This window comes from Pipistrellus kuhlii, unplaced genomic scaffold, assembly GCF_014108245.1.
Source record: "Pipistrellus kuhlii isolate mPipKuh1 unplaced genomic scaffold, mPipKuh1.p scaffold_m20_p_1, whole genome shotgun sequence".
Lineage (NCBI taxonomy): Eukaryota > Metazoa > Chordata > Mammalia > Chiroptera > Vespertilionidae > Pipistrellus > Pipistrellus kuhlii.
This window is the reverse complement of record NW_023425404.1, coordinates 28016188-28035665: the sequence shown is the minus strand read 5'-3', so window position 1 is coordinate 28035665 and position 19478 is coordinate 28016188. Positions and strand designations below refer to the sequence as shown.

Below are 19478 nucleotides of genomic sequence, written 5' to 3'. Positions count from 1 at the left end.
AAAATTTAATTTTAAAATTAAGTAGGCTTAATTAGATAAAGTTACCTTAGGTTGTTTATACCTACAGAAATTAATTTAATTTTATATATTAAAATATATAATAATATAACCATGAAAACTGTTATCATAACTTAGCCTTTAATAGTTCTATATTAATATTTTATCTCCTAGAACCCATGCATAAAAGGAAAATAAATTAAATGTCTTACTGAGAAACTAGGTTCACTAAAAATCAAGTTTCTGAATATATATGTATTCATAAAACCAAAAAGCACAATTTAAAATGACTATCTGGTATTACTAATGAGTTTGAAGCCTTCAGATTACTACAGTTTATTTCTAAAATGTAAAAAACACTTTAATTCCAGAAGAAATATGTTACTGAAGAAAATCAACCATGGTTTCATTTCATTTTCAATACTATTCTTAAACGCTAAAGAGCAACAGAAAATGCTTTTACCCACTAAACTTTAGGCCTGATGCTGGCACACAAGTAAATGAGCTCTGATACAGTAATATCTAAAGAATAACAAGCTGTGCTGTTTCAGTTCCCCCAACAGAAGAACATTTCCAAAGAGATGTGTAAAGTTTTGAGCAGCTTCTTAAAAGATGGAGAGCCAAGATACTATTATAATGCTGAACTTTTCCTTCCAGTAACTATAGCTCCTGGATTCCTGATTACTACCATTTAAGAATGAACTTTTCCTGCCTAATACTCAGTAAGGTTAATAGTGTTCCATTCAGGTAAATACCAAGAAAATGTTAAGAATACCTAAAAAAAAGTGTGGTAAAAGGAATGGAAGTGAACATCATGTACCTTGCAGAAGATAGCGTGCGCTTAAGTGCACATTAATGCTTGCATGTAGGCCAGATATAAGTCTGTAGAAGGCTCTTTTTTCTACACAGAGACCTAAAAAAGGGAATTTGGAAATAGACATTTCATATGTGAAACTTGTACGGTTATGAAATTAACTTCATGTGTCTTTTAAAAAAAATGAGAGAGAAAAATCATTTCAATTTGTTGAAAAGTTTTCAATTACCTTCTAGCCAGCTGTAAAAGGTGTTCTCTGAAATCAAAAGAAAAGTCACAAGATTACAAAAAGGCCAAAAAGTAAGTTTTTTCAAAAGTTTAAAAATACAGCAAATGTGTGCCAAACAGTGATTTAAAGATTGTTTGACAAAAGGTCCAAATTTTATTTGCAGTTTCTCCAAAGGAAGGAGAGATATCTTGGTATGGGTTCAGTTAAATACCACTAAGTAGCTCAGTCTAATAATAACTTTCTAGATAAGGTGATTTACAGAAAGTCAAAGCAGAATTTAAATGTTAAGTCAATACATGGAAAAATACTTAGCCTTGATAACAGTTTATGTTATGAGAACTAAGAACTCATTATAGGTGTTTGTTTTTTTAATTTGAAAAGTAAATAAAAATTATAAAGTAGAATCAGAAGTGTATATTGCTTAGGGTATTATAAACCATTCAACATTTCAAAAGAGCAAATCAAAGAAAAGCTGCAGAAACTAAACATCACTTATATTCTATGACCTAGTAAGATCACTGTTAATGTACTTAGACCTAGTAATTCTTTTAAAATTATGTTCTAAAGAAATAAATCAGTGCCCAGAAGGTGTGGCTCGGTAATTGAGCGTTGTCCTATGAACCAGGAGGTCAAGGTTCAATTCCTGGTCAGGGACATGCCTGGATCCACAGTGTGGGCTGTGCAGGAGGCAGCTGATCAATGATTGTCATCATTGACGTTTCTATCTCTCCCTCTCCCTTTCTCTCTGAAATAAATAAAAATATATTTTTTTAAAACAAGAAATAACTCAAATTGTGGAGGGGTTATAATTTTTAGAAAAACGATTATGCTAATTATACTAAAACCTGAAATAATCAAAATGAACAATGATGCCTAATTTAACAAGACAGAATACTATATAACTAGTTAACATGGTAGAATAATATAAAAGTATTAAAATGACAATTATGGTTCCCAGTCCGGGTATGTACCAAAGGCAACCAATTGATGTTTCCCTCTCTCTTCTTCTCTCTAAAAAAATTTTTTTAAATCAATAAAAATGTATTTTATATAAAAATAAAAATAAACATTTTAAGTAAATAAAATGACAAGAATGTGTAACATGAAAATATTTTATCTAAAATAATATATTAAAAGATATAAGGAATAATTATAACTGTAATAATTCTAAGTATACATTTGCTAGATATAGCAAACATTGTACTATATTGTTCTTTGACTAAAGTTGCTTACAGTAATATTAAAAATGAACCAAGCAAGCATAAAAGTAATGGAAGAAATGACAAAAAGAATAAGCAAAACATCAGACTATCTGAAAACTTAAAATGTCTATTGGAAAACTTCACAAATAAAAACAAAATACAAACAACAAAGTATATAAAATGGATGTGTCAAATTCAACAAAGGAATAATATCCTAAAAATACAAAAAGCTCATACACTGAATAAAAATGCTAAAGTACCCATTACAGATGGGCAAATAAAATGAGCAGAGAATTCACAATGAATAAATACAAATAAGTCTCATAAGTAATAAAAAATACAAATTAAAACTATAGAGATACCACTGTTAACCATAAAGGTAAAAATATAATATTTAATGCTGACAAGGGAAGAGTAAAATCAGCTGGCACAGTGATTGGAAGGGGTGTAAATTAGCACATCCTTTCCATGACAAAATGCAATCTCGTCCTATCCTCTGGTCCAGTAAATCCATTTCTACAAATCTAGGCGGTAAGAGATAAATGTTTGCATACCCCCTGAAATTATGTCGAAGCCCCCATGATGGTATTTGGAGGTGGGGCCTTTGGGAGGTACTTGGATTAGTTGAGTCATGAGGGTGGGGTCCCCATGATGGAATTAGTCTTTATAAGACGAGGAAGAGGCCTGAGCTCCTTCTCTCTGCCCTGTGAGAATACAGCAAGAAGGATGGCTGCCTGCACGCCAAGAAGAGGGCCGCCAGACACCAAACCTGCTGGCGCCTTGACCCAGGACCTCCCAGCCTCCAGAACTGTGAGAAAATGAATGTCTTTGGTTAAACCACCCCTCTATGGTCTTTTGTCAGAGCAGCCTGAGCTGACTAAAACATAGGTTAAGGAAGCAAGTAAGCATGGGAATAATTATATACAAACTATAATATATCTGTTATTAAAGTGGGAATCTACACTAATAATAGAGGAATATACAAATTGTCCAGGATGTCGTCACAGTAACAGTAACAACTGAACAGCAGGTTGCGTGGGGCGACCAGGCCAGCAAGCGGGGCAGTTGGGGGCGACCAGGCTAGCAAGGGAGAGCAGTTAGGGGCAACCAGGCCAGCATAGGGGCAGTAAGGGGCAACCAGGCCAGTGGGGAGAGGGGCAGTTAGGGGCAACCAGGCTAAAGAAATTTCTCTTCTAAATAGTACAGTTCTGATTCAGTATTATTTTTTATTTTTGCTTTTTATTGATTTTAGAGAGAGGAAGGGAGAGGGAAGGAGGGAGGGAGGGAGGGGGGGGAGAGAGAGAGAGAGAGAGAGAGAGAGAGAGAGAGAGAGAGAGAGAGAGAGAGAGAGAGAGAGAGAGAGAGAGACATCAATGATGGGACAGAATCATGGATCAGCTGCATCCTCAATGCTCCCTACTGGGGGTTGAGCCTGCAACCAGGGCATGTGCCCTGACCAGGAACTGAACCGTGGCCTCCTAGTTCTTGGGGTTGGTGCTCAACCCATTGAGCAACACTGGCTGGGCCTAATTCAGTATTTTATTTAGCTACTACCGTTCCTTTCAATGTACAATAATAAAATAGCAGTGTTGTAAGACTTTAGTATCACTTATTTAGACATAATGCAAAAGCAGTTCATAAAAATAATGTTCAGGAACTTTTGAGGGAGGGGGAAGTGATACTTCACATTTAGCAATTTTGTCTAGCTGGACTAAAGCCAAGTACGGCTCAGTCTTTTCATCCCGTTAAACACGTGACCTTAGTAACAAAAATCATTTTGATCTCACTCATAAAACAAAAGGGTTCTGAAAAAGACAAGGTAAACCTACAATATGTCAAAAATAATAGCATTAGAATTAGAGCGTCGGCAATGATACCTATACCCAAGAGTCAGCATAAACCTTGGACGCCAGTAAGTCAACATTCTGGTCCTGTCTGGAACCTTCCTGAGTGAGTGCGGGCAGGTCCTCAGCTCAGGCAGCAAGAGCGTTTGCCTGTCCGCTTCCACGCGCAGTGGAAAATGCAGGAGCGGATTATCCGAGGCGGATGCCTGCGGCCCCTCCTGTCTGGTCCCAGGAACAGCCGTTTTCCCGTAACCTGTGCTTTCGCCCCCAGAATTTTTAATAAAGAAATAAAAATTAACGCCTTCTGAGTCTCAGTAGTGAAAAGAAAAAAAAAAAGTTTGCCAAATAAACATCTGAATATAAAAGAAAATTCATTTATGGAATGTATGATAAAGAGAGTCTGCTTACCTTCACTTTTCCCTGGAAAACAAAACAAAATGTTTATTATGATAAACTCCTTCCAGGAGCCCCGTTTAAAATACTTCTATAAAAATAATGGTTAGTTTTAGCCCATCCATTCATCTACATAAGCAGAATCCATGAGATACTCCTGGCTGCAACTCTTATCGGTGATAGGAATTATGCCAGATTTGACTAAGTGGCATCATCTCCAAGAGCCCCAATAAAGAGTAGTTGCAGCTCAAACAAGATTTAACATGGGCTAACAGGAGAGGAAAATCTTATGTCACCTGAGAGTACTCTGGAGTTCTCCACAGTTATTTATCCTAAAGCTATCATGTAGTTTCTGCTACAGATTTGAAACCTCCAGACTGACATTATAAAGTTTTTCTCTATTCAGGAATATTTTTAGAGACCATTTGTAAGTCTCAAATTATGCACAATTCAGCAGTTTGTATGCAGCTGCTCATTTACTATGGAAAAAATTATCTTCATTTGCCCACTTTCATTCAATGCTATCACTGTTTGATTATTAAGTCACATATGCTCATTGCAAATATGTGCTTTTTTAAAAGAGAACACAAACAAAATAAAGAAAAAATATATCCTCCAAAACCCCCTCTGCCCAAAGATAAATATCATTTACATCTTGGTAAATGTCCTTTTTCTTTGTGTTTAGATAATAAGCTATTATATTTTTACAAAAGTGTACTATGCCTATTTCTGTAATGTTTTGATACCTGTTTTTTCTCAATGTGCTATTGATCACTATTGACACAAATGAATACAAATTTCAGCAACATTTATAATGGCTATGTGAATATGCCATAAAGCATTTAACTACTTCCAAGATGAACATTTAAATTGTTCTTGTGTATCTTTAAGATAAGTGAAGGTGGCTAATTAATTTATCAGACCATAATGTGAGTTCATACTGAAGATCACCTCTTGTCTAGGAATTTGCATTTCATCTGATATTAAATCAATACCTTCCACTGAGTTACCATATGTAACGCCATAAATTCAAAAGCCTTGTTTAAAGATGTTCTTCCATTTCTAACATAAGAAAGACTAAGCTGCCGGCATTTAGGGGATGATGCAATCCATTGCTTTTGAGGAGTAAATTTATGTTTATGGACTATTTGAGATCAACAGCTTTTCAAATAAGTTTAAAAACAATAACCTCACACATTTGCTAAAAGCACATCAAAGATTTCATCAGTAATATGTATAGATATTATAAGTGCTTATTATAGATCGGAGAAGGGTTTGTGAATTTCAGTTGCACATCCCTTCTGCGCCTACACAGTGCCTAGCATAGAGTAAAGGGTGGATAATCATTTGTTGAAGGAACAAGTGATTTTTACTATTGTAGACAAGACCATTAAATGAGGAAAATTTTCATCCAGTAATTATCTAACAGACTCTAAGATGTGCTAGGCTCTAGATTAAGAGATGAGACCAATAAATGTGTCCAAAGTACAGTGTAGATCAACAGATCAGTAAATAATGGTCAAATGATGCTAAACAGTGGAAAGGGCTGTAAGAGGAACAAAGCATGGCATAAGTCACTTCGTGAGGAGAAGAGACCACTCCCAGTTTGGAGGATGAGGGAACACTTTGTGGAAAAGGAAGCATGTGGGCCAGACCATAAGTGTAAATAGAAAATGAAAAATGTTAATGAGCTACAAAGCCCTGCGAATTTGAAATCAGACTCCCAATATATACAATAATTCCAAGTGTTGGGAAAGATTTGAGGCAGAAGGTTGTGGACATTCATTTAACTAGAAAATGAGTTAAAAATAGGAAAACTGGGCACACGTTATGTGAATATGCATAGGATAAATATGTAACGTAATCTTCATCCTATGGTAGTCCAATACCAGGAACTTCATTACAAAAATACTCCTTCCTGAAGTGTGTGTCAAACACCAACTTCTCTGCAAGAATAAGGTATAACTTCTATGGAAAAAAGGAATATATCATCTCAAGTGCTCTTGCCACCCCTTTTCAGGCCTTCCCCCTCCTGCTAATCAAAGTTCTCTGGCCGATGAATATAACAGTGCGATTAAATAACTCACCTTGACTGGAAGCCAACGGATTTAAAGGTCTTTTAATTGTCTGTGGCCTGGAATCAAAAATAAAGTTATAAAATATAAATATGTCACCTGTAATGTTACTTAAGTAAAAGTGAAATTATCTCAGAAAGTTTCTTAGTGACTATATCCAAAACACAACTGTTTCATTGAGCTTATAAAATATTTAGTTTTCTCTGATTGCTTTAAGGGAAGGTGGTTGTTATTTGTTTTAATGATAATGGTTTCTGATCTTTTCCCGTTATAACATCCAGAAAGTCATTTCCTAATTACCTCTTCAAACAAAGAAGAAAAAAATAGCATGCAAACTCTTCTCCTGGAGTCACTAGAATGCTTTTAAATACATTACATACATGAATGTGTGTATAGGCCACAAAGTACACTCCCAATTGAAAGACAAGAAAAAATTTAAATACCCAACACAAGCATTAAAAGAAATAAAGTGTAGGTAGATTATCTTCCACTTAGGAAATCTTAGGTAGCTCAGTCTTCTCTGTGACCATCAAGTTGGTTATGATTTCAATAAAAGGTGTGTTTTATTAATAAGGATAAAAAAGAGAGTTAATATGTCACTAAAGTGCTTTTAAATCTCAAAATGAATATTCATTAGTATCATTTTGTGAAGTGTAGGGATTGTATTAACATTTATTACTTAGATTTTACAAATCTGTACAAGTTGAGACATTTTGAGAACAGAACATGAAAGTTATATTTTAACATGCTCAATTTAGCACCTCATACATCATTTATATTTTAGAAATATTGTGGTAGTCGTGATATAAATTATTAGAAAAGAACTATAAAACTAATACAAAATCTAAAAGTGCTTCAGTTGGACTCTATTTTAGTTCACTAAAAAAAACACAAAAAAAAACCTTTAAAGTAAGTCGGTAAACCAAACATAAACATTCTGAATAACAGTCAAGAGAATTGAAATGAAACATATGGTAGAAATGAGTAAATATTGAAAACTCACCACTTGCCAAACTGGAGAAATTCTTCAAGTCAAAAAAAGCAACAGTCTGGTATTTTATTGGTATAAGTACATTTGCTGGTCTCTTATGTTTATATTTGACTTGTAAAAAGTGAAATGCATTATTGCCATATCTGGAAACTCCAAAGATTTTCTCAGAATTCCCCCAATCTCTAAGATAGCATACGTAACACACACACCCCTACCTTCCAAAAACCAATAAGCACATTGTTTAGAGCCTAAAAGCTTAGAAGTGGGTAAACTTGAAGTATGTCTCAGTCACCCAGAGATCAAATCGACTGCTTCCGCTATAGTGATTTAGAGTACAAAGTGGTTCTTTGGCGATGGACAAATCACTTAAAATCAGCTTTCCAAATTTCCCTTTCTCTATTTTTAAACAGTAAGGACTACAACACAGGGTGACTGGAAAGACTAAAGGAGAAGATCTATGTAACATGCTTAGCGCAATGCCTGCACAGAGTGTAATACCATAATCAATAAAGAAATTAAAAATAAAAGATAAAAAAGCGTTAGCTATTATAATTATTCTCTAAAATTAATTTAACTTTGAAGTGGGTAAAATAGCTATAGCTACAAAAAGAGGAGGAAAAGTCACCAAAAAGATAATAAGGAATTACGTATTCTGATCTATTCTCTGCCACTAACTATATATATGATTTAAGAAAATGAAGTAAATCTCTCTTTGGCTCTAGGTTAGCTCATCTATAAAATGAGGCTCTCTGACACCGCTCAAGGAACATTTTTAAGTGCCCACAACACTCCCATAAAAGTCTAATACCATTCTAAATCTTTTAAAGAAGAAAGATATTTGTTGAAACATGTTTACATGTTTTCCCAGAGGAGAACTGGTTTCATGAATAAGTATGTTCTTGTGTCCCAATACATCCTTTAGCAAAGTAAATTCATTTGTACTGAAATCGTTACTATTTTGTTTGTTTACAGAGGGAAATCACCACATCTTCTAAAAATTCACCGATGGAAATGACACATACTTGAAACAGTTTTCTTCGTAGATGACATTCCATATCCTCCACGCGTCTGGCCCCTTGTAACCCGTGTAGCGCTCAGGATTCAGGAGCAAATCTACGTACTCAGCATCAGGAGACTGTATGTCTATGAAAGAGAAGTTTCCATTGAGCCCATCTTCGTTACAGGTACCTTTAAAAAGCTAGTATAGAAGACTGTTTTCCGTTCATTCTAAGGCATCACAAATGTGTCAATGCCTCAGGGACTTAAAAACAACTTTCCAGGAGAAAGATAAAAGGACCAACACAGCCACATTAAATGTACACACTAGCTGCAAAAGCATCCTGCTTTTAGAAATGATACAAAATAGAAATCGGTGAAATTTTAGAATCAAAGGGACGTGGTAATTCAATTCTCATAAGCTATCCAGACAAAGAATACATATGCATGTCCCTCCAATGTGTGTATATGTATATATTCTTTGTCTGGATAGTGACCACAGTAGTTCATCAGTAACTAAGGTAAATGAAGTGTTAGTGCCAGACACTGTTTGTTATCAAATACTTTCTACTTGCATGAGCGTGATCAGGATCCACCACATGTCCCAAAGGTATAATCATAAAGATGAAAAATGCTCCATCCAGGATGGCATTTGGGTCAGCATTATTTATAAAAGGAAAATTGGAAGCAACCTAAATGCCCAACAGAGCAAAGCACGGGTTCTGGAGCCAGAGTGCCCGGGTCAGAATCCAGGACAAGTTATGTAAATTCTCTATGTCTTGTGCCATCGTTTCTAAGATGGGGATAATATTCATAGTGTTTCTGTGAGACTGAAATGAGTTATATGTGTGCAGAGTGCTTAGGACAATGGAGAGAGAATAATAAATATTAGCTTGTGGTACTGGTGCTATGATGTATATTAACAGGCCATTTTATAGTCAAAACTATTAAGTACATTTTATAGTCAAAACTATTAAGTACAAAGGCTATCTGCCGAAGCCGGTTTTGCTCAGTGGATAGAGCGTCGGTCTGCGGACTGAAAGGTTCCAGGTTCGCTGCCGGTCAGGGGCATGTACATTTGTTGCGGGCACATCCCCTGTAGGGTATGTGCAAGAGGCAGCTGGTCGATGTTTTTCTCTCATGGATGTTTCTAGCTCTCTATCTCTCTCCCTTCCTCTCTGTAAAAAATCAATAAAATATATTTTTAAAAAAATAAGTACAAAGGCTATCTAATAAAATGAAAAGATAAACAGAGAAGTCAATTAGAGATATATAAACAAAACATACAAAAATTGGGAGGATATCGCTTTCTCGTGTGTTCAATAAATGTGTATATAAGTTATAACTTCAAAGCTACAACACCAAAAAGGACCCTCGTCCTCCAGTGGCTTTGGGAAACTATTTAATAGCACAGCAAAACCTTACTCCTCTAGAAAGCTTAACAATATGAACCAACAAAGAATTTTGCTTCCAAAAGCATCTAGAAATAACTGAGAATCTAACATAGAATACACAATATAATACATTATAATAAATTCATAAATATATTCATAAAAACACATAAATATTGCTCAGCAGCTACTACTTTAAGCCAGAAAACTAACCACCAAGAAATGATTACATTTTTTTATATTTTGCCTAGAGATAAACATTGTCTCATAATTTTCCTTATGATAAATACTTCCTCTCCCATTTATTTTTTTAAATGTTATTAAAACTATATTTTGTCAGATGACAAAAGTTTAAATTTCTTTTTTTTTTTTTAATCCTCACCCAAGGATATTTTTCCCATTGATTTTTTTAGAGAGAGTGGAGAAGAGAGAGGAAGGGGGCAGAGAGAAGAAAACATCCATGTCAGAGAGACGCATCGATGGGTTGCCACCCTTTCGCATCCCTTTTGTACCCAACCAACGGGGGCCAGGAATTGGGCCTGCAACTGAGGCATTTGCCCTTGACTGGGAATCGAATCTGAAACCTTTGGACCGCGGGTCGATGCTCTCATCACTGAGCAAAGCCAGTCAGGGCTGAAATTTCTCATTTGGATTTATAAGATACCTTCTACCATCCACCCACCATTGACACACATTATGTATTCCTTATAAAGCTTCCCCGTTTCATAATGCCCACCCTCCTCTCACAGAATAAGCAAATACAAATTGTCAAGGGATTCACCCAAGATAGCAGAACACCACATGAGAAATGAATCATCGGCTCTCAGTCCTTGCCACACAAAGGTGAGCATGCAGTCTCAGAAGGACACTTTTTAAACAGAAGTAAAGGTACTGCCATTCTTTTCCTAACACTGCAGGATCCTTCTCCTTTACTAAGCCATACTCATCCAACGCCCCCAAAGCCAAATGTGTTTGCAATTCACAACTTCTCAGAGTTCAGGAAATGCAGGGCATGCAGCATACACTGAATATTACCCAGCAGGGACTGAGGCAGCAACTTTTGATCAAATACATAAATCTCTCTGCCATGAAATACATCAATATTCACTTTTCAAAGTTTTCAGAATTTGGAAATAAGAATAAAGGGCTATAGATATAAATGTGACAAAATATGGTCATGTTTTTTTATTAAGAAGGCATGTATTTCTTTCTTTTTTTAAGCCACAAAATTAAAAATAAATACTTTCTATTTTTCTTTCTCTCTCTCTCTCTCTTTTTTTTTTTTTTTTTTTTTTTTTGCAGGCTTCATCTTTTACTTGTAATTAAAATTATCTGTATCACTCTTTTCACTAATTTTTATTTTATTTGTAATCCTCACCTAAGGATATTTTCTCCACTAATTTTTAGAAAATGGAAGGGAGGGAGGCTCAGGAAAGAGCAGGAGGAAGAAAGGAGAGAGGTGAGGGAGAGACATAGAGTAAAAGAGGGGGAGAGGAGAAACATCAATGTATCTCTCACATCGACTGGTTGTGTCCTGCAATGCGCCCTGACTGGGGCCGGGAATTAACCTGTAACCCAGGTAGCACCCTTCCCTGAGAATCAGACCCAAGACCCTGCAGTGCCCCAGCCAAAACTCTAACCACTGAACCACACCATCTAAGGCTTCACTAATTGTTTAAAAGATTACTAATTTGCTCTAAAACAGCCATTGAAAAATAGCAAAATTCAGTTTGATTTTATGTTGTTTAGTCAACTAAAAGGCTAAACAATTTAATTTAGGAAAAGGGAGACACTAGAAAAAGGAAGAAGGGACAAATCCATAAATCTTGATCAAAAAGTTCTAATGGTTTCTAGGGCTCCTACATCTTAACAGCACCAGCCCTCTGGCTTAGCTTTACTAGTAGATGTAGCATATGCAACTCATGGGTCATTATTCTCTTTTCAAAAGTAACATGGACCATCACCCTTAAGGAAAATATTTAACAATATGACATCTGTGAAACAGAAACAGGTTTTTGCATGCCCTACATTTTAGCTATTTATGCAAAATGCCTGTATATATTATTAAAATTATAATATATACTATATGATGTAATCTATATTATATACAATATAACATATAATTATTATTATATGTATAGTACTAGAACTATGGAACTCAAGAGGTGAATTTTTTTAAAAACTGAGTTTCCTTTTTAAATGTTTTTATTGTGGTAAAATATACATAAAACTTACTATTTTAAACATGTTTAAGTGTACAGCTCAGTGGTATTACATACACAATGTGTACAACCACCACCACTGTTTCCAGCCTTTTCTATGACCCCAAACAAACTATAACCATTAAGCAATAACTCCCCACCTTCCTTCCTTTGGTAGACTCTAATCTACTTTCTGTCTCTATGTGATAAATTACTTAATCTAGATATTTCATACAAATAGAATCATACAATACTTGTCCTATTCTGTCTCGCTTATTTCACTTAGCATTATGTTCTGAACATTAATTCACACTGTAGCATGTATCAGAACTTCATTTCTTTTTATGGCAAAACAGTATTTCCTTGTATGTAGACACTATACTTTCTTTATACTGTGTACATTGATCCATTCATCGAAACTCTTCCCACCGCTTGGTTATTGTGAATAATGCTGCTATAATCACAGGTGTAAAAATGTTTCCCTGTACTCAGTCTTCTTAGGTGTACGCTTAGCAGTTGAATTGTCAAGTCATATGGTAACTCTAGGTTTACTTTTTGAGGAAATGCCAAACCATTAGAAAATGAATTTGTAAAAATCACCTTTAAAGGATTATTTTTTTCTTGGGTACAATCTTAAACAAAAGGCATACTATGAGAAAGGTCTTACCATCAGCTTCACAGAAGTTGTCTGAGGAATCATCATGTTTGGTCCACTGAAGAACGGCCTTCTGCGTTTCCTCACTTCAAACAAAGATAACAGTGTTATTCTTTTTTTTTCAAGTTAACATTTCACAGGAAAACACACACACACACACACACACACACACACACACACAAAGATAACATAAAATACTGCTGCTGCCAAAAATAAAAAATCAAACCTCAGAGATTCATCCACAGCTCCAAGTCGTTCCGCCTGTTCACATTCTTCAATGAGATTATTGGCTTCTCCAGAATACTGAAATGAAAGGGGGAATAAATAGAACACAACTTGCTGCATTTTTTACACTTTTAAAAAATAATTTCAGCCAGGACCAGTTTGGCTCAGTGGATAGAGCATCAGCCTGTGGACTGAAGGGTCCCGGGTTAGATTCCATTCAAGGGCATGTACCTTGGTTGCGGGCACATCCCAGTTGGGGATGTACAAGAGGCAGCTGATCAATGATTCTCTCTCATCAATGTTTCTGACTATCCCTCTCTTCCTCTCTGAGAAAAATCAATAAAATATATTTTAAAAAAAAGAATTTCAAAGTTATTTGAAGTTCTTTTATACCTGGCACCATCACTTTAAAAAAATTAAGCCCTCACATTCCTCCTGAAGCTAAAAAAAAAAAAAAAGAAGAAGTCTTTGCCTCTTGTTTTTGATGGAGAACATAATACTATGGTGGTCACCAAAAGGAAATAATAGCGCTGATAACTCATCACCAAAATCTTCACTAAAGTAATCTTTGATGTATAAGGAAGTCACCAGGCAAGAAGCCAGGAGACAATGTTCCACTTTTCTAATGGCCAGGTGTAAGCAGCTGTTTTCTCTCCCATAAAAAATCTGGCTGAACTAGATCATGCGTGTCTAAAGTTTATCTTGACTCTAAACTCTTTCTAAAAATTGCCTGAAGCCAACAAGTCTTATAAAAAGTATTCTGATATCTTTAGGTGTTTAAAATATGTTCTTAATCACATTTCTTCTCAATGTGTAAGTCAGTTTGTATATATACTTATGCTCAGATGTAAGTGGCACAGGGGAAGTATGATCATAAGATTTCATAACACTCCAGTCATCACCACCATATAGCTAACAGGCCACATTGAAAGCAGGAGGCCAACAAACATATACTGAGTGCCTATTATAGCCTTATTTTTAGGATGACTATACAAACGACTGTCCAGACTACAATACTTTGGAGAATAAAATGAAATGCTATAATTTTTTCAAATATTTATGTACTAAATAACAACTTTGTTTCCTTAGATTGGTTGATCTATAAGATAGCTTAATTCAAAAACTATTCTCAAAATAAAATTCTTTTGTATATAATTAAAGAGTAAAGAAATATGATATGTTCAACCAAATCTCAAACGGTTCAGAAAGTAACAAGAATATGTATACAGAAAAAGCTTGATAAAACAAATAAAGCAAAATATTAAAATTAATGAATCCATATGAAGTGTATATAAAATGTCTTTATACTATAAGTTGGAAATTATTTCAAAATAACTTAACAATACACATAAAAAATTTAACAAAATTTGTTTTAAAATAACATATACCTATGTGTATTAATATACCAATGTATATTAAAACAGAAATTTTTAACTTTATTATTGTAATTATCTGAAAATTAAAACATAAGTTAAAAATAATTATTCTTAGTTCCTATTTAATAATTTTATCAGCTTCATTAAGTCACATCTGTCTTGTACTGATGTCACTGGCATTTTTCTTTAAAAAAAACACACCTTTTTTTAATTGTCCTTATTAAATATTCATGAAATTTCCCATGGTTTTCTTAAAATTAATTTTTATAGTTTACCAAATGGAAATTATCAATACCTTCAATTGACTCTTTTCAGCTAATATAATTTTTAATTGAGAAAATATCCTCTCTACTGGTAAAAATGTGAAAATATTTTAGACCAAAGGCTTTCACAAGTTCTATTCTTTTGCCTCCAAACTACATTTCTTCATTAAAAAAATTAAGACAAAACTTGTCAAAAAAAAGTTAATTAATTGTATTATTTTAAATGTTTTGCCAAATATAGATAGTACAAAATTGTAAGCCTCCTTAAATTCATTTCATTTCAGGACACAATATAAATTTATCCAATTAAAAGCAAGAGTTTCATCAAGAGGAGACTCCTCCCATGAGTAAAGACAATTATAAAATTTCAAAATTAATCCTAGTATGGCATTTGAACTTTCTTCACTTAGTGTGTTCAATTCCTCCCTCATTTTGTAGAAATAAATTTCAAGGTCTTTGTTTATAAATTTTGTTACAACGACTGCATTGTGCTAAACTTTCAAAAGCTAAAATTTATTGTTTTTTTTTCCTATCCATTGATACTTTGAATACTGAGTTTCCACTGAACTTAAGCCAATTGCAATCACCATTTAGAGGCCTCATTTATTTAAAAGTTTTCAGTATTGCCGTGCTTGGTTGGAGCATCACCCATGCACCAGAAGACTGCAGGTTCAATTCTCAGTGAGGGCACGTACATAGGTTGCAGGTTCCATCCGCGGTGGTTGGGTTATGTTTGGGAGGCAACCAATCAATGTTTCCTTTGCACTGGTTTCTCTCTCTCTCTTTCTCTCTCTCTCTCTCTCTCTCTCTCTCTCTCTCTCTCTCTCTCTCTCTCTCTCTTCCTTCCTCTCTCTAAAAACCAATAAAACAGGTCCTCGGGTGAGGATTAGAAAATTTTTTTCCAGTGCCACTACAGGACACTGAGGTTGTTTTACAAAATAGTTCTTCAAAGGCCCAAACCATTACAAAATCTGATTGATAGTGGACAGCAGAGAACTCCTATGCCACACTGTTTTCTTCAGCATCAGCTTCATCTCAAAAATGTTGTGGTCCTTATTAGTGTGCACATATAAATGCAAAAACCTATATATTTTGACAATTACCACTTCTATCTTTTTTTTAAATATATTTTTATTGATTTTTTACAGAGAGGAAGGGAGAGAGATAGAGAGCTAGAAACCAACCAGCTGCCTCTTGCACACACCCCACTGGGGATGTGCCCGCAACCAACGTACATGCCCTGGACCGGAATCGAACCTGGGACCCACTGAGCCAAATCTGTTTCAGCTAATTTTTCTTTCATGCTTTGCATAAGAAAGGGTTGAACAAAAGAACTAGAGTCATTGAGTACAAATAAGTCTCAAGGGGTTTCGCTGTGAAGGGGAGCAGAGGAGTGGGGTAGCAGCTGGTAGGGGAAATGAGTCTTTGTTAAGATGCTAGACATATTAATAAATATATACATACCTTGTAGCTTGCAGATTTAATTCCATCAGGAACTTCATCCTGAAAAATAAAATAAAAAATACTTTTAGATGACATTTATCCTACTGAAAACATATTTTAAATTTCTATGATTTATGAGAAAAAATCATGAAACAAATTATTATTTTTTAAAATATATTTTATTGATTTTTACAGAGAGGAAGGGAGAGAGATAGAGAGATAGAAATGTTGATGAGAAAGAAACATCGACCAGCTGCCTCTTACACACCCCTTACCAGGGATGTGCCCGCAACCAATGTACATGCCCTTGACCGGAATCGAACCTGGGACCTCTCAGTCCACAGACCAACACTCTACCATTGAGCCAAACCAGTTTCGGCATAAAACAAATTATTGAAGTTAACATTTTTTTAACTGAGAACAGTTAGGCAGTTATAACATGATTTCCTATAAGTAAATAAAAATTCAACAACAAATTATCCTATGGATTGCTGATATATATTTCAGCATGGAAATGTAAAAATAGTCAGTTATTATTCCATTTGATGCTCAAATTGTCCACATTTGGCCACAAGGGATCCGCTAATGCCTACTTGATATTTGCACCTGTGTCTTTTGATATTACCCCAGTTATCTTTTTTTTTTTATTTATCTTTATTGTTGAAAGTACTACAGATGGCCTCTCCCCCCACCCACCCTACCTCATTGACCCTCTCCACCCCGCACTGGCCCCTCCCAGATCTTCACCACACTATTGTGTGTGTCCATGGGCTATACATATATGCATATAAATTCCCTGGTTAATCTCTCCCCACCCACCCCTTCTACTCCAGTAATCTTTAACAGCATTTTTTTTTTCTGTTATGACAAGATGCTCCAAGTTCATTTTGTATATTTCTTGTTCCAGTCTTGGAATTGCTCGTGGTGTGTGTGTGTGTGTGTGTGTGTGTGTGTGTGTGTGTGTTTAAGAAGGCTTCATTCTTTTCAGAGCAAAATAGAACCAGTTTTTGGTCAAGCATTGGCCACTTACTAACTACAGGACCTTCCTGCCTATCATCAAAGTGATGCTGTGAGTGCAGATAATGAGGTTTGTGGAGAACTCTGAAAATTGCAGGCCCAATGCTAAGTATATCCCTGAATTAGGGTAAGCTCAAAGGAAAGGACCCGCACAGAAACATGCACTTTATCATGTACCCTCAGCCTCCGAACTAGGTCAACGTGTGATCTTCTTGTATGCCAGGTATTTAGATGGTTTCTAATTTTTTCATACCATAAACCATGCCAAATTTATAGACCAATTTCAGCAGAATTGACATCTCTACAAAATTCAGTACTGCTTTACAATCATCTTTGAACATTTGCTTATTTTAGTCAGTGAAATTCCTAGTGGAATTGCAAGGTCCCGGATATGTACCTTTTTAATGTTTTTGATACATTTGCCAAATTGATCTCGAAAAGACTTCACCACCGGAGTGCTTATTTCTCAACACTGGCTGTCATTACACTTTTTTCTCCTGGGCCACTTAATAACAGAGGAGAAAGAACATTGTTTTGATTCACTGTAAAGGAAACAACCAATGTTTCAGCTCACAGAGAAGGTCTAGCCTCGATGGGGAGACCACCAGCCACATTCAAATATTCTCTGGAATCAGGAATGTGAATCAGAGGGGATGCATTTTAAAGACCATGTTTGAGGAGAGAATTTCAACTTTTATTATTTTTCTATCACCTCCTGGGTTCCAGAATGTAACCTAAACCTAGTCTAAAAATGAACTGAAAAAGGAAACTGGTGTTGGTTCCCTGTTTAGCCCAAAAAGGTGTTAACAAAACAGCAACAGACCATGTGAAGGGGTGAGTTAACTGTATTTAACCTTGTGTATTAGGTTAAGAAAGAATTGCTCAATGTTTTAGGTGCGATCACTACATTGTGCTCATAATGTAACGTTCTTATTTTAAAGATGCAGACTGAAGAAGAATAGATATCAAAATATCAGTCATGTGCCATATAAATTCTAGCTGTGAAAGCTGATTATTCAGCCTGAAGCAAGTGTTTCAAAGTATTCGAAATGATCTCTAATCACTCTTTGGTTCTGACAGACTGCTCTACCTTAGGAACCATTGGAACTGAGCCCAGCTTATCCTCGGGGGAATGTGAATGGCTCATCCCCTCACTGCCACTCACAGCGGGGTTTCCCACGGCTCCCCCTGTGCTCTGCCTTCCCCTCTGCTCCCACGGTGTGTACTCCCACGGTGTGTACTCCCACGGTGTGTACATGTTCAGTACGTCTGCTATTGGGCTATACATTTGCATTGCAACTGTCACTTAGTGTTCGTCTCCCCTGCTAAACCAGAGCTCCTCGTGGTAAAAGCTCATCTTATATGTCCAGGTTGTGGCACAGAGTAGACCCTCAAAGAATATTTCACTATTGAACCAAATTACATTCAATTGCTAAGCGATATTCCTTTACCAGTTTTTTCTCCATCTCCTTTCTCATCTTCCTCCCCACTCCCCACAACACTGCCAGTTATCTTTCTTGCACAGGTAGGGTCCCTAGCCATGACTGGTGATCAGGGCCTTCCTTCTCCCAGCTGCCAGCTGCCAGCTGCTGGCTGGGACCTTCTTTCATTCCACACCGCCCCCTGGTGGTAAGTGGACATCATAGCAAGCAGTCAAACTCCGGGTCAGTTGAACTCCCAAAGAGACAAATTGCATATTAACCTTTTATTAGATAGGATAATATCTTTGGGTGGATAAACACCATCTAATTATGTAAAAGCTGACTGCATTATGAAACAAGTTCAAGGGGGGAAAAAAAACAGACTACTGGCATGAAAGGCATTCTGTCCCATTCTGCAAAAGGTGAAATAACTAGATTCTGTCTCAATTTCTCAGTACAAATTGCTAACTTTCCCTGATGCTTTCTTAACATTTCTATGTGTTCAAGTCAAGTAATAAACACTATCTTTTAGCATTTCTTAAATGCTAAAATTGGTTGTTGTCTCTAGATTTTACAGTAAAATAGATCCCATCCTCAGTCAGTCAATCTGGGAACCGATAAGCTATTAGCTAATTCTAAGTATTTCTCAGGTTTCCTGCCCCTTCTGGTTTTCTTAAGGTGGCGTCCTCTAGCTCAATCCTTCATTAACAATAATCAGAAATAATTGCTAGTTCAAGATGAGATCAAATTTGTAATAATTGTAAAACTAATTGCTTGTGGGCGGTGTGCAAGAGGCAGCTGATCGATGATTCTCTCTCGTCGATGTTTCTAATTCTCTATCCCTCTCTCTTCCTCTCTGTAAAAAATCAATAATATATATATTTTTTTTAATGTTATTTATAGTAGTCACTCTTTTTTTAATATATTTTATTGAATTTTTTTACA

At 35.7% G+C, this 19478-nt stretch overlaps 1 protein-coding gene across 4 annotated transcripts in view; it reads right to left on the bottom strand.

The window, feature by feature from the left end:
- The window catches only part of ERO1A (endoplasmic reticulum oxidoreductase 1 alpha), a 41533-nt gene that overhangs the window by 8904 nt on the left and 13151 nt on the right, over nucleotides 1-19478 (bottom strand). For 2 of the 4 annotated variants that reach the window (XR_004987684.2, XM_036436502.2), the window contains exons 4-11: nucleotides 16117-16155; nucleotides 13015-13091; nucleotides 12801-12874; nucleotides 8568-8688; nucleotides 6567-6613; nucleotides 4495-4506; nucleotides 1041-1067; nucleotides 818-910 (exon numbers count right to left, since the gene is read on the bottom strand). Coding sequence is in view for 3 of the 4 variants with exons in the window: in XM_036436502.2 (XP_036292395.1) it covers nucleotides 818-910; nucleotides 1041-1067; nucleotides 4495-4506; nucleotides 6567-6613; nucleotides 8568-8688; nucleotides 12801-12874; nucleotides 13015-13091; nucleotides 16117-16155 (490 nt within the window). In the remaining variant the exon portion in view is untranslated. The remainder of the gene's footprint in view (nucleotides 1-817; nucleotides 911-1040; nucleotides 1068-4494; nucleotides 4507-6566; nucleotides 6614-8567; nucleotides 8689-12800; nucleotides 12875-13014; nucleotides 13092-16116; nucleotides 16156-19478) is intronic. The other 2 variants (XM_045580690.1, XM_036436508.2) reach the window with 2 other exon arrangements.